This window comes from Microchirus variegatus (genome assembly GCF_963457635.1).
Source record: "Microchirus variegatus genome assembly, chromosome: 21".
In the NCBI taxonomy this organism is placed as follows: Eukaryota; Metazoa; Chordata; class Actinopteri; order Pleuronectiformes; family Soleidae; genus Microchirus; species Microchirus variegatus.
The window spans coordinates 20190835-20205115 of record NC_139822.1 but is presented as its reverse complement, the minus strand read 5'-3'; the positions used below and the strand labels follow the sequence as shown (position 1 = coordinate 20205115).

The window sequence follows — 14281 nt, the reverse complement described above, 5'->3', positions numbered from 1 at the left end:
AAAAGTACATGTATGTGACCAGAAAAGGACTTTGGTAGAAGTTGGAGTCACTTTTTTATAATATTATTGAAGTAAAAGTATATGACATTTACTGTATTTAAGTAAACAGTTTGCTGCTCAGTTAAAAACTATTTAATTGTGTCTTCAGTAGTGATAACATGCCAAAGTAATTGTCATCTACTTGTCATCGTCACCAGTCTACACAGTACATGACATGATCTAACATTCAAGCCAACACAATAGTTCAAAAACACTCTTTTCTTTTATTTAAATCATGGAATATTAAACTGCAGTGAGCGGTTGACAGACAGCTGTCCTCTCAACTTCATCATACATTTGTAAAGTTCGTAAAGCTCAATAAATAAAGCTTCACTTGAACTTTATACTCGCTTTATACTTTTTTTGAAACTCACCTCGTCTCATGATAAACCTCTTCTTCTTCTACTTCCTGTAATCACATTCAGTCTCACAGAGATTCCTTGAGGTTATACTGCCACCTATGGGTGACCGTTCTCCTCCCGTTTTAACCAGAAAGAGACAACAAACTCTTTATTTAAGACCAACACGAATTATAAAAGGCTGACTGACACATCACTGTTTAAACACATCATCACATCAGCTTTGGTCAAAATAAACACTTCATTCACTAAATAAACGACTTCTAAATGACGACTTTTTCTAACGGAGTCAGGTGGTTTTAGTAAGTGCGTCACAGGCTTTTTTTTTATCAAAACGATGGATTAAAAATCACTGGAATGGGTCAAGAGCTACTTACACAATAGATCCAATACGTTAAAATAGGTGATAATACGTCAAAGTGGAGATAGTTTGTGGGGTCCCACAGGGGTCAGTCAGAAACAGTCAATAATGAAATGGCCAAACTTCATGTGTGGTTTAACATAAATAAACTATAAGACACTTAAAAAGTAAGCTGGTTAAAAGTAAAGGAAAAAAGAAAAAAGAAAAATATATATATATATTTGTTACCTTTTTCTTTGACTGACCAGTTTCCTGTTGTTGGGGGACAATGGTTCATGGTCATAATTTGTTACAAAATAAGTAAATAATTACAATGAGTTCATATTTATTAATTTAATATTTTTGAAAAATCAATGCAACATTAAGGGACATGACAATCAAGCTAGGCCTTTAAAATCATAAAAAACATAACACATCAACTATACTACTACTACTACTATGATCATTGATTACAATAATTTCACAGAAAAGTTATATTTATACACACCATAGAAATATAAAAACACATCAAAGAGTGACATGACGGTGCTTTACTGAATATAAGGAGAAATCAAAGCAAGTAAATCAGCTCCTTTCAGAAGTGAACTCTGTCCCTACAATACAGAAAGAACACATTCAAAGATGTGGATATAAAACACTTCACACGTCTGCACACTGAAATGAATGCAGGACAAATGAATGGAGGCCTCCCTGTAAGCTTTGTATGCATTCACTATACAACACAAACATCACAAGAGGCCAAATACTGTGAAGGACAGCACAGATCATGTGTTTGTAGGCGTCCTGTAGGTAAATGATGTATGCTAGTGTATTGTTAAGTTTTGGTCAAGGTCACTTGTGAATTAGCTACACGTGCTACAACACTCAAACGATGCATCTGCTTTGTCCAGTGTAGTCATGATGTCCACATCAAGCCCAGTCATGTTTAACCCTTAGATGATGATTCACAAAAGTGACGTGAACACACCTAGCTCAACAAACGGTGCTCATGAGGTACACAGCTATAAAAGTACTATACATTTGTATTTTTCCTTTTTCAGGTTTCAGACCAACATCCGTTCTTTCCATACATTTAACATTAATTCCTAATTTTTTATTTTTAACCCTTAAACTGCCAGATTTAGTCATGATGCACGCTATTTTATTATCTAAAAACCCCACAAAAAATGAATTATTTTCAATATACTTCATGCAAACTGGATTATTATTGTTTTGATTATTGCAGCTTGGTATATGTGAAAGATTAGCAGAAACATTTTTTTTTGTAATGTCAGATTTCCTAAAATACTCACGTTAACACACCGAGAGCACCAAAAAAAACAACCTAGCACATTTTTTAACAATATGAATGAAAAAATAAAAAAAAGTCAAAAATACAAAAATGTGTCTAGGTGTGTTAAAGGGTTAAATGTGTAGAATTGTTGCTGTGCTATTGTCTTTAAAACTAGACACTTTTGAAGTGGTTTTTTAACGGTTCAAACTGGTCTCACATTGAATAAGCAGTCTGTACTGATGTCACGCCATTGCCATGGAAACACAGTCGATGTCGTCAACAAGAAGACAGAGCCCACACACACACACACACACGTGAACGGAGAACGTCTCAGAAAGAATGAAGTTGTGAACGTGTGAAATGTTCACAGGACCGAGCTGAGCATGTTCAAAGTAATGTATCAATGTCATGCTCATTGGGAGACATGTATTTTACATCTGTACCAGTATGATCTGACTCTTTCAAGATGCTTGTTTCATGCGTCCTCAACGACTTCCACCTGTTGAGAGAAGACAACAGAGGAGAAGAGTCAGAGTCACAGCAGAGACTTCAGTCCAGTTCAGAGCTGCTTCATGTTCATCACTTTACTTTACATTCACTCATTGTTGACATGACGTCATCATAAAGTCACTGTGAGGAAACAAACGTCTACAATAGTTGGCGTGAGCGCCCTCTGCCTTCAGACCAGCATCACTTCTTCTGTAGGATTAGAGTCAGGTTGTAGGCGTCAGGTAGTGGTATCGGTTGTGTGTCACATAGGGGGAGGAGCCAGCTGGGGTGTTACGTCAGAGAGTCGGGAAATCAGCTGTTCTGTACCTGCATTGTGTGAACTGAGAGGGTGAGAGGAGGAAGCTCCTACTTTGCTGACCGCTTACACGCTGACAAGAACGTTTTAAATCCAGTATGTAAGAAACTCACTGCTGATTGACCTTTGCAGAAATAAATAACCAAAAACTGCAATCATATGGAGTCCACAGTGTTTATAGCCAGAAGAAGCGCGTCCGGCAAGTAGCTTTCAAAACTTCCTTCACTTGGCCTCTCAGCGACGCAATAGTTTATTGATAGTCTCCTAACACAGGTGTTTGATTCACCAATAATACTGAACAGGTAGAGGATGAGCAACAGCCACATTCTGCCAGACACTATGGCGAGACTGAGAAGAGCAACAAGACACAAGGTCGTTCAGCGACATCAGCAAAGACTTCAGAGCAGACTGAGGTTTCAACTAGGGCTGCAACGATTATTTTTGGTGTCGAATACAAAGTAAATTAAATAGCTTCCCTTTCATTCTGAGGTAGCAGACCTGGCCTTAACAATATAGGAAAAATTGATAAATAAATAACCAATGATACAACATTTCTCTTTTCTGTAACAAAATACTGTTGAAAAATACAAAGTAAATTAAACAGCTTCCCTTAATCTGTAATGATCAATCAGACTGGGATTTGTCCCCAAAGCATGCTGGGAAGTGTAGTTCTTTATGAGAAGCAGTTTTGTTCTGGTGGAAATAGCTTGTTTTGATAAACAGCAAAGGTAAGACGATATTTCTGCTTGTATTTCTTGAAAGTCAGTTGTTGTTTTGCTCTTATTTTGGGGCTGGATCCGTGAATCTTTTTCATAGAGTGATAAAAATGGTACGTTAGAATCTGTGATATAATAAAAATAGTAGTCATTTGAAAAGTTTGGTAGCACTAACAGCTCATATCATGTGGCTGACGGAGTTAGAAAGGCCGTGTCGCGATTCTGCCTTCTCTCAGGTTTGTGGCTCTGAGTGTCGCGATTTTGGTTTCGATACGCATGTCTTTACAGCCCTATTCTGGACTGATATTTAGCTGTGTTTCCATCATGGCGCGGTTCAGTCCTGGGTCAGGCTTGTGTTTCCACTGAGAACAGAACTTTTGGTTGGTAGAAGGGGTGTGGTCTGTGCCAATCAGATGAATGTTGTGGGTGGAGCCGGTCTAGCTCCGCCCTGACCGTACCATTTTACTCTGGTATTCTAAAGGAAGGGGGTCAAAGAATGGAACAGTCTACTGACCTCACAGTCTCCAGACTGAAGTATGGACTCTGCACAAGATCAAACAGAGGCTTCACTCCTGAATCCTTCAGATCGTTGAAGCTCAGGTCCAGTTCTCTCAGGTGAGAGGAGTTTGACTTCAGAACTGAGGCCAGAGAAGAACAGCTGATCTCTGACAATCTGCACCAACTCAACCTGAATAAAGAATAAAAGATGAGACTTTAGACAACAACTGTGTGAGAGAGAGTGTGTGTGAATCAAATGAGTTTAAAGTTAATAAAATGAAAGTTTAAAAAAACAACAGCTGCTTCAGTCAGTGAACTCACCTCAGAGTCTCCAGTCTACAGTGTGGACTCTCCAGTCCAAAACACAGCTGCTGCACTCCTGAATCCTTCAGACCCTTGTTGTCACTCAGGTTCAGTTTTCTCAGGTGAGAGGAGTTTGACTTCAGAGCTGAGGCCAGAAAATAACAGCTGATCTCTGACAATCTGCAGTTATACAACCTGAATAAAGAATAAAAGATGAGACTTTAGACAATGACTGAGTTAGCTGCTCGCGGTGCTGCTGGAAGTTTCCTCCCGAGCTGATATAGTGGAGTCGAGTCGATCAAACTGTGCAGGATGATGGACTCTGAGGTGAGAGCTCAGGTTTGTGATGCTGCTTCATCAACACCTGACACATGACCTCGAGGACGGGGTAGAGAAAGTGCGGCTCGTGCAAAGTCTGTGTGCTCATTCTAAGTGCATGATGGGAAATTCCCTCAGCAGTCTAAGCCTATGGCAGCATAAGATAGACTATTCTAATCAGGACATACCTGATCTAGCTTTGACTATAGTCTATGTTAAAGAGGTAGGTTTTCAGTCTCACCTTAAAGGTGGAGACAGAGTCAGACTGTCTGACTGAAAGTGGGAGTTGGTTCCACAGGAGAGGAGCCTGGTAGATAAATGTTCTACCACCGAGTCTACTTTTATTTAGAGTCGGTGGCTTTTATTTTATTTTAGGAATAACCAGTAGACCCGAGTTCAGGGAGCGGAACGGTCTGTTAGGTTGATAAAAAGTGATCAAATCACAAATATAAGAAGGGGCTTGATTATTCAGGGCCTTGTATGCGAGTAGAAGTATTTTAAAATCTATTCTACTTTTTACTGGGAGCCAGGGACGGGAGTTGAGCTATGATCACGTCTTCTGGTTCCAGTCAGTATCCGTGCTGCTGCATTCTGGACCAGTTGAAGGCTTCTCGGGGACTTGTTAGGACATCCAGACATTAGGGAAACACAGTAATCCAGCCTAGAGGTTATAAAGGCGTGGATTAGTTATTATTATTATTAGATTCTCAGAGTCTTGTCGTGATATAATATTTCTGTCTTAATTGTTGTGAAGGTGGTAGAAGGCTGTTCTACACAGGTCTTTTTAGTCTCTCGGATTGATACGTTCCTTAGGTTTATTATATTAAAGGGTAGTTACAAAGATTACGATGGTTCAATGAAAGCATGGTTTATCCCATGCCTTGCTTAGACATACTCTATCTGGTGTTGTCTCTTCGGGTCCTGTCAGAGTGCACTTCCTCAAAGTGAAATCTCCTAACTCAACATAGCCATACATACTTGTATACAAACATGATGAAACTATGAGTATGCCCACCCACATGTGCAGACTGACTGACACAATCAGTCCCATCATGTTATTTAATTAAATTTGTCTGGAGCCTCTTCCTCCTTCTTTTACAATTGATAGTAGTCGTTCACTCCCTTTGTATTCTAGAGACTGACTTACAGCAGAAGGCAAATGGCAGATCATAGGAAACCCTATGTTGGACAATATTGGTGCAACCTCTAATGTTTGGCGATACACGATTTCTTACAATACACTACTCACAATAAGTTAGGGATATTGTGAAAGTGAAATTCATACATACAGTGTTTGATTCACTTCAGAGATTTTTGGGATAGGGAGGCAATTGTATTGGGGCGATAGACACACCTCATTTTGTGTTTTGCATGTAATGGTCTCACTGTGTACAGTGTGCCTTACGTATTGGGGCTAATATCAAAAAACTAAAAGGCAACCCTTTTCAATTTGGCATCAATGTCAACATTCTGTGGGTATAAAAAGATGGAATTGTCAGTAAGTCATTCCAAGTTCATCATTCAAACATCCATGAACACACAGCATCACTTAACGGACGAGCAGCACCACCTGGCCATAGCGCGCCTTCGGCTCTGTGGCAGGCAGTCAGATGTTGCTCGTGAACTTGGTGTGTCTCAAAGTGTCATCAGCAGACTTGCATCAAGACACAGAACTGCTGGCAGAGTTTGTGACAGACCCAGGAGTGGAGCCCCACGAGTGACAGACTGCAACGATGACCAGTACCTGGTCATATCAAATATCTAAAGACTAGTTTAAAGTTAATAAAATGAAAGTTTAAAAAAACAACATCAGCTTCAGTCGGTGAACTCACTTCAGAGTCTCCAGTCTACAGTGTGGACTCTCCAGTCCAGAACACAGCTGCTTCACTCCTGAATCCTCCAGATAGTTCTGACTCAGGTCCAGTCCTCTCAGGTGAGAGGAGTTTGACTTCAGAACTGAGGCCAGAGAAGAACAGCTGATCTCTGAAAATCTGCAGTAACTCAACCTGAATAAAGAATAAAAGATGAGACTTTAGACAACGACTGAGTGTGTGAGAGAGAGAGAGAGTGTGTGTGTGTGTGTGTGTGTGTGTGTGTGTGTGTGAGTGTGTGTGTGTGTGTGTGTGTGTGTGTGTGTGTGTGTGTGTGTGTGTGTGTGTGTGTGAGAGAGTATCAAATGAGTTTAATGTTAATAAAATTAAAGTTTTAAAAAAACAACATCAGCTTCAGTCAGTGAACTCACCTCAGAGACTCCAGTCTACAGTGTGGACTCTCCAGTCCAGAACACAGCTGCTTCACTCCTGAATCCTTCAGGTTGTTCAGACTCATGTCCAGTTCTCTCATGTGAGAGGGGTTTGACTTCAGAGCTGAGGCCAGAAAATAACAGCTGATCTCTGACAAACTGCAGCTCATCAACCTGAATAAAGAATAAAAGATGAGACTTTAGACAATGACTGTATGTGTGTGTGTGTGTGTGTGTGTGTGTGTGTGTGTGTGTGTGTGTGTGTGTGTGTGTGTGTGTGTGTGTGTGTGTGTGTGTGTGAGAGAGAGAGAGTGAGTGTGTGTGTGAGAGAGAGTGTGTGTGTGAAGGTGAGTGTGTGTGTGAGAGAGAGTGAGTGTGAATCAAATGAGTTTAATGTTAATAAAATGAAAGTTTAAAAAACAACATCAGCTTCAGTCAGTGAACTCACCACAGAGACTCCAGTCTACAGTGTGGACGCTCCAGTCCAGAACACAGCTGCTGCACTCCTGAATCATGAAGATCGTTCTTACTCAGGTTCAGTTCTCTCATGTGAGAGGGGTTTGACTTCAGAACTGAGACCAGAGAAGAACAGCTGATCTCTGACAAACTGCAGTTCATCAACCTGAATAAAGAATAAAAGATGAGAAGTTGCTGGTTGAAAGCAGTCAGTGTTTGATCATGTGTTCAGAGCAGAGACCACGACTTCACACTGAGTCTCTGAGAGTTCACAATAATCCAGTCTGTGATTATAGAAAAATATATGTTGACATTTTCATGTTGTGTTTGACATGAAACATCTTTCACACACAGTCTGAGTGTGGAACACACCTGGGACCTGGACTCATGTTAAACTCATGTTGGTCCGACCCGGTCCAGAGACACAGACCCGATCAGCAGCGACTTCACAGCTGATGGTTATTAACGAGCTAACGTCACTGGACTACTCTGTGTCTTAATGTAAAGTCAGCAGACTTCTCTGGATCTGAACATTGACCCTTGTCTACCCGAGTCTAATCATGTTTAGGTGAAACCAAAAAGAATCAAAGTCACATGAAGAGAAAGTTAACAATGAAACATAAACAGTAAATGACCAAATAAAGACGTTCAAAGCAAGAATCACAAGCAGCTGATAAATCTGCATCATTTAAAACATGAAAAACAACACAGCTGACTAACAAAGTGAGAAGAATGAGAAGAATATTTGATCAACCATCACTGATTGATGATGTTATTGATCATGTCTGTACTCACCCAGCCTTCCTGCAGTTCCTCATAGCTGGAATCAGTCTGTGTTTTCCCTGGACAGATGTTCTGTACTTGTTCAGGTCCAACTCATCCAGAACCTCCTCAGACATCTGCAGCATGTAGGCCAGAGCTGAACATTGGATCTCAGAGAGTACCTGTCCTCTGTTTGACTTCATGAACTCTTGGATCTCCTGATGCACTGATTGGTCGTTCATCTCTGTCAGACAGTGGAAGATGTTGATGCTTCTGTCAGGTGAGATGTTCTCTGTGTTCATCTCCTTCAGGTTCTTGATGATTCTCTGGATAATTTTTGGACTGTTCTGAGTCTGACCCAGCAGAACTCCTAAGAGACTCTGGTTGGACTCCAGACAGAGTCCATGAAGGAAGCGAACAAACAGGTCCAGGTGACCATTTGGACTTTGAAGGGATTTCTTCATGGTTGCTTTCAGGTAGAAAATCAGAGAACTGTCATCATCATGTCTGAAGAAGTCCTGCAGTACCTCTGTCTTCATCAAACAGTTGAACATGTAGACTGCAGCCAGAAACTCCTGAACGCTCAGATGAACAAAGCAGTAAACTGTTTTCTTGAAGATCACACTCTCTTCTCTGAAGATCTCTGTACAAACTCCTGAGTAAACCGAGGCCTCTGTCACATCAAGACCACACCGGTCCAGGTCTTCTTGGTAGAACATGATGTCTCCTTTCTGCAGATGTTCAAAGGCCAGCCTCCCCAGCTTCAGAAGAAACTCCCTGTCGGCCTCCATCAGCTCCTGTGGACTCGTCTCACGTCCTTCCTCGTACTTGTTCTTCTTCCTCTTTGTCTGAACCAGCAGGAAGTGTGAGTACAGGTCTGTCAGGGTCTTGGGCAGCTCTCCTCTCTGCTCTGTGGTCAACATGTGCTCCAGAACTGTAGCACTGATCCAGCAGAAGACTGGGATTTGACACATGATGTGGAGGCTCCTGGACGTCTTGATGTGTGAGATGATTCTTGTGGACAGATCTTCATCCCTGGATCTCTTCCTGAAGTACTCGTCCTTCTGCTCCTCAGTGAAGCCTCGTACTTCTGTTACCCTGTCAACACATGTAGGAGGGATCTGATTGGCCGCTGCAGGTCGAGAAGTTATCCAGATGAGAGCTGAGGGAAGCAGATTCCCCTGGATGAGGTTGGTCAGCAGCACGTTGACTGATGACCTGTGTGTGACGTCAGAAACCAGCGTCCTGCTGTTGAAGTCCAGTGAGAGTCTGCTTTCATCCAGGCCGTCAAAGATGAACAAAGGTTTACAGACAGCGAGCTTCTCTGCTCTGACCTTCTCTAATGTTGGATAGAAAACATGGAGCAGAGTGAGAAGACTGTGCTGATCTCTGATCAGGTTCAGCTCCCTGAACGAAAGCAGAATCAGCAGATTCACATCCTGGTTTTCCAAACCCTCGGCCCAGTCCAGAGTGAACTTCTGCACCGAGAAGGTTTTTCCAACACCAGCGACGCCGTTGGTCAGGACCACTCTGATGCGCCCCTGCTGGTCAGGTAAGGCTTTAAAGATGTGGCAGCACTTGATGGGAGTGTCCTGGACCATCTTCTTCTTGGAGGTGGTCTCCAGCTGCATCACCTCATGTTGAGTATTGACCTCTTCACTCTGTCCCTCTGTGATGTAGAGCTCAGTGAAGATCCTGTTCAGGAGGGTTCTACTTCCTCTTCCTTCAGTTCCTTCAGTCACATGTTCAAATCTCCTCCTCAGACTGATCTTATGTTTATCTAGAACCTTCTGCAGACCAACATCTGCTGAAAGACAAGAGACAAAGTCAGACTGAAGAAAGAATCTGAGGATTATTTTCATCTTTTTCTGTGATGTTGTTGTTTTATGTCAAATGAAAAACTACAGTCATTTTCACTGTAATGACTTGAATAACTTTATTGTGAAAGACTGAATCATTCTAGAATAACTGAGATGATTGTGAAGGAAAGAGAATCATCTGCATACAAGAGAACAATAATGATAGAAAGGCAGGAAAATGAGGGTAAACCTTCATTTCTTCAACCTGCAGGGGGCAGCAGAGAGTTAAACTCCATCATCTTCATGATCACATGACTAACATTTTTAACTTTGAAACATTTTTCTCCTGTTTTTCCATTTCTAAAGTCTGCTCGTGCTGATGGGAGCTGCTCTCTTTAAGAGTCTTACCCTGTGGTCCACGTCCTGTCCTGGGTCTTTGTCCACACTGAGGACAGCAGGAGTCTCCTGGTGGACCAGACTGGTCCCAGTATAAGGAGATGCAGCGTCTGCAGAACTGGTGACCACAGCTGGTGGAGACTGGATCCTTCAGGACGTCCTGACACAGAGGACAGTGGGACGTCTGCTCGTCCACAGGGACAGCAAACTTGTGTCTGTGAAGACATGTCTTTATTACTAACATGTCAGGGACAGATGGACGTGTCTCTGTGAAGACATTTCTTTATTACTGACATGTCAGGGACAGGTGGACGTGTCTCTGTGAAGACATTTCTTTATTACTGACATGTCAGGGACAGATGGACGTGTCTCTGTGAAGACATTTCTTTATTACCAACATGTCAGGGACAGGTGGACGTGTCTCTGTGAAGACATGTCTTTATTACCAACATGTCAGGGACAGGTGGACGTGTGTCTGTGAAGACATGTCTTTATTACCAACATGTCAGGGACAGGTGGACGTGTGTCTTGCTATAACACGCTATACTCAATTTGTCAAAAATGTTAATTTTGGACGACTTTTTCTCAAATTTTAGACAAATTTTTTTTTTCAAATTTTGGACCAAATTTTTTTTTTCAAATTTTGGACCAAATTTTTTTTTCAAATTTTTTTTTTCAAATTTTGGGTAAAAATTTTTTTTCAAATTTTGGACGACATAGTATAGAATGACGTTTTTGTCAAATTTTGGATCAAAAATTTTGGGTCAAATTTCTTTTAAAAATTTTGGGTCAAATTTCTTTTAAAAATTTTGGGTCAAATTTCTTTTAAAAATTTTGGGTCAATTTTTTCTAAATTTGGGTCAACATTTTTGTTCAAATTTTGGGTCAATTTTTTTTCTCAAATTTTGGAAGACAGTAAAGTATGACGTTTTTGATGATTTATAAAGTGGAAATGCTGGTCCTCAGTATGCAGCAAGTACAAAAATGTGTGTGTGTGTGTGTGTGTGTGTGTGTGTGTGTGTGTGTGTGTGTGTGTGTGTGTGTGTTTTTTATGAATCTGATTCCTTCACAGGACAAAGTGTCTCTTACTTTGTGTTTGAGGCTCCAGGTTCTTTACTGAAGTGCAGAGGTTGTCTCATGGACCAGTCACTCTTCAGAGACAGACCGCTGGGTCCTGGAGACTCTTCTCTCCATCTCTGGTTCTGACGTCTGCAAACACAAACATCACATCCATCACTGATGATGTTCTTGGTAAAGCAGCCTCAGTGGTCAGTGTGACCTCCAGAGTCGACCTGAGCTGCTGCTTTAGCTCTGGTATGCTAATGTTAGCCAGGTTAGCCAGTGGACACGATGCTTTCATGTTTGTTTAGTGAAGAAGAATCAAAGTCATGGACCTTCTGTCTGTGTCTGGGATTACGACCTGTTCAGTGCTGCCGTTTCCTACTGACATGAAGACACCTGAAGGCATCACTAGGCTGTTCGTTCCATGTCAGCAGGAAACGTTCAGGAAACATGAGCTCAATTCTTTCACAGTTCAAACGTCTGCTGTCGTTTCACACAAAGGTGACATTTTCAGATTTTACAGCCTCTTAAAACTCTTTTGTCTGTTCCTCAGAGAAATGACGGTGATGTTTCTGGAGAATCACTGTCAGGGCCAACCCTTGAATTGGGGGCCCCTCCCACCACCCTGCAGCTATTATTGATAACACAAAAAACAGCGTCACTTTGTTTGTTTTTTTAACTTACAGAGCAGACAAATCACAAAAGTGACCAAGAATGACAAAAAGCAGAAAAAGAACAAAAGCAGCCACTGAATTTGCTGAAAACAAAGAAACCACTTTAATGGCATGTGTTTTTAAAGCGGAACTAAACCGGAAGTTCCAATTAACGCTGTTTTTTAGTGTGTATCTGCGTCATTACCTTGTTTATGAAGCACTGACGGTTCTAAACAAACAGTTCAGTCACTGCTGAGAACGTTGTGTTTTATTGTAATCTCTGGGCTCAATGAGATCTCTGAAAATCCCGCAATAGTTTACCTAAACAGCAGTTCCCCTGAACAGCAGATCCTCCTGCTCCGGGCACTAGTCTGGGCACATCCGGTTGCGTACATTGAACCGCAGAAGAAGAATAATGTCCGTTGTGGAGGTGTTTCACGAGCGACAGTGTCTTCTGACTCTAGGTCTGACTCCGGGTCAAAGGTCGTCAAAGGGACTGAGGCGGGGAGTCGTGAAGAAGCTATTTTTAAACACTGTTAAAACAATGTTTTGATAATGAGGAGCAGTGCATCCACCGTTCCAGAGGGGGGAGCTGTGCTGGAAAGTACTGGCCAATCACAAGACTCTGTCTTCTGGGGGTCAGAGCTCACTCTGAAATCTCGCGGCAGAAAAGAGGATTTCTATCGGCTCGTTTATAGCAACTAGGTTTTTGACCATAAAAACAAGTTAATGTATGTAAGTAGACCCCCATAACTAACATTTATGTGCAACAGGACCACTCTATGTCACCTTTAAAACTTGGAGCATGTCTTTATTAGTGACATGTTAGGGACAGGTGGACGTGTCTCTGTGAAGACATTTCTGTATTAGTGACATGTCAGGGACAGGTGGACGTGTCTCTGTGAAGACATTTCTGTATTAGTGACATGTCAGGGACAGGTGGACGTGTCTCTGTGAAGACATGTCTTTATTAGTGACATGTCAGGGACAGGTGGACGTGTCTCTGTGAAGACATGTCTTTATTAGTGACGTGTGTGTGTGTGTGTGTGTGTGTGTGTGTGTTCTTGTAGCATACTGAGGACCAGTGAGGGTTTTAAACTAACAAAGTGAGGTAATTTTTACGGAGTGAGGACATTTTGGCCGGTCCTCACTTTGTTTTCATTTAAATCACTTCCTTAGGTTGCTATAACACGCTATACTCAATTTGTCAAAAATGTTAATTTTGGACGACTTTTTCTCAAATTTTAGACAAATTTTTTTTTTCAAATTTTGGACCAAATTTTTTTTTTCAAATTTTTTTTTCAATTTTTTTTTTCAATTTTTTTTTTCAAATTTTGGGTAATTTTTTTTTTTCAAATTTTGGACGACATAGTATAGAATGACGTTTTTGTCAAATTTTGGATCAAAAATTTTGGGTCAAATTTCTTTTAAAAATTTTGGGTCAATTTTTTCTAAATTTGGGTCAACATTTTTGTTCAAATTTTGGGTCAATTTTTTTTCTCAAATTTTGGAAGACAGTAAAGTATGACGTTTTTGATGATTTATAAAGTGGAAATGCTGGTCCTCAGTATGCAGCAAGTACAAAAATGTGTGTGTGTGTGTGTGTGTGTGTGTGTGTGTGTGTGTGTGTTTTTTATGAATCTGATTCCTTCACAGGACAAAGTGTCTCTTACTTTGTGTTTGAGGCTCCAGGTTCTTTACTGAAGTGCAGAGGTTGTCTCATGGACCAGTCACTCTTCAGAGACAGACCGCTGGGTCCTGGAGACTCTTCTCTCCATCTCTGGTTCTGACGTCTGCAAACACAAACATCACATCCATCACTGATGATGTTCTTGGTAAAGCAGCCTCAGTGGTCAGTGTGACCTCCAGAGTCGACCTGAGCTGCTGCTTTAGCTCTGGTATGCTAATGTTAGCCAGGTTAGCCAGTGGACACGATGCTTTCATGTTTGTTTAGTGAAGAAGAATCAAAGTCATGGACCTTCTGTCTGTGTCTGGGATTACGACCTGTTCAGTGCTGCCGTTTCCTACTGACATGAAGACACCTGAAGGCATCACTAGGCTGTTAGTTCCATGTCAGCAGGAAACGTTCAGGAAACATGAGCTCAATTCTTTCACAGTTCAAACGTCTGCTGTAGTTTCACACAAAGGTGACATTTTCAGATTTTACAGCCTCTTAAAACTCTTTTGTCTGTTCCTCAGAGAAATGACGGTGATGTTTCTGGAGAATCACTGTCAGGGC

The 14281-nt window shown here is 41.3% G+C and overlaps 1 protein-coding gene across 4 annotated transcripts in view; it reads right to left on the bottom strand.

Annotated features, from left to right (window-relative positions):
* LOC310942263 (NACHT, LRR and PYD domains-containing protein 12-like) overlaps positions 1 to 14281 on the bottom strand; it is a 34439-nt gene that overhangs the window by 16941 nt on the left and 3217 nt on the right. For 2 of the 4 annotated variants that reach the window (XM_083907611.1, XM_083907613.1), the window contains exons 3-10: positions 13716 to 13835; positions 11417 to 11536; positions 10340 to 10542; positions 8166 to 9939; positions 7363 to 7536; positions 6915 to 7088; positions 6505 to 6678; positions 4373 to 4549 (exon numbers count right to left, since the gene is read on the bottom strand). In XM_083907611.1, the coding sequence (XP_083763737.1) occupies positions 4373 to 4549; positions 6505 to 6678; positions 6915 to 7088; positions 7363 to 7536; positions 8166 to 9939; positions 10340 to 10542; positions 11417 to 11536; positions 13716 to 13835 (2916 nt within the window). Of the gene's footprint in view, positions 1 to 1150; positions 2532 to 4067; positions 4242 to 4372; positions 4550 to 6504; positions 6679 to 6914; positions 7089 to 7362; positions 7537 to 8165; positions 9940 to 10339; positions 10543 to 11416; positions 11537 to 13715; positions 13836 to 14281 lie in introns of those variants that run through there. The other 2 variants (XM_083907614.1, XM_083907612.1) reach the window with 2 other exon arrangements.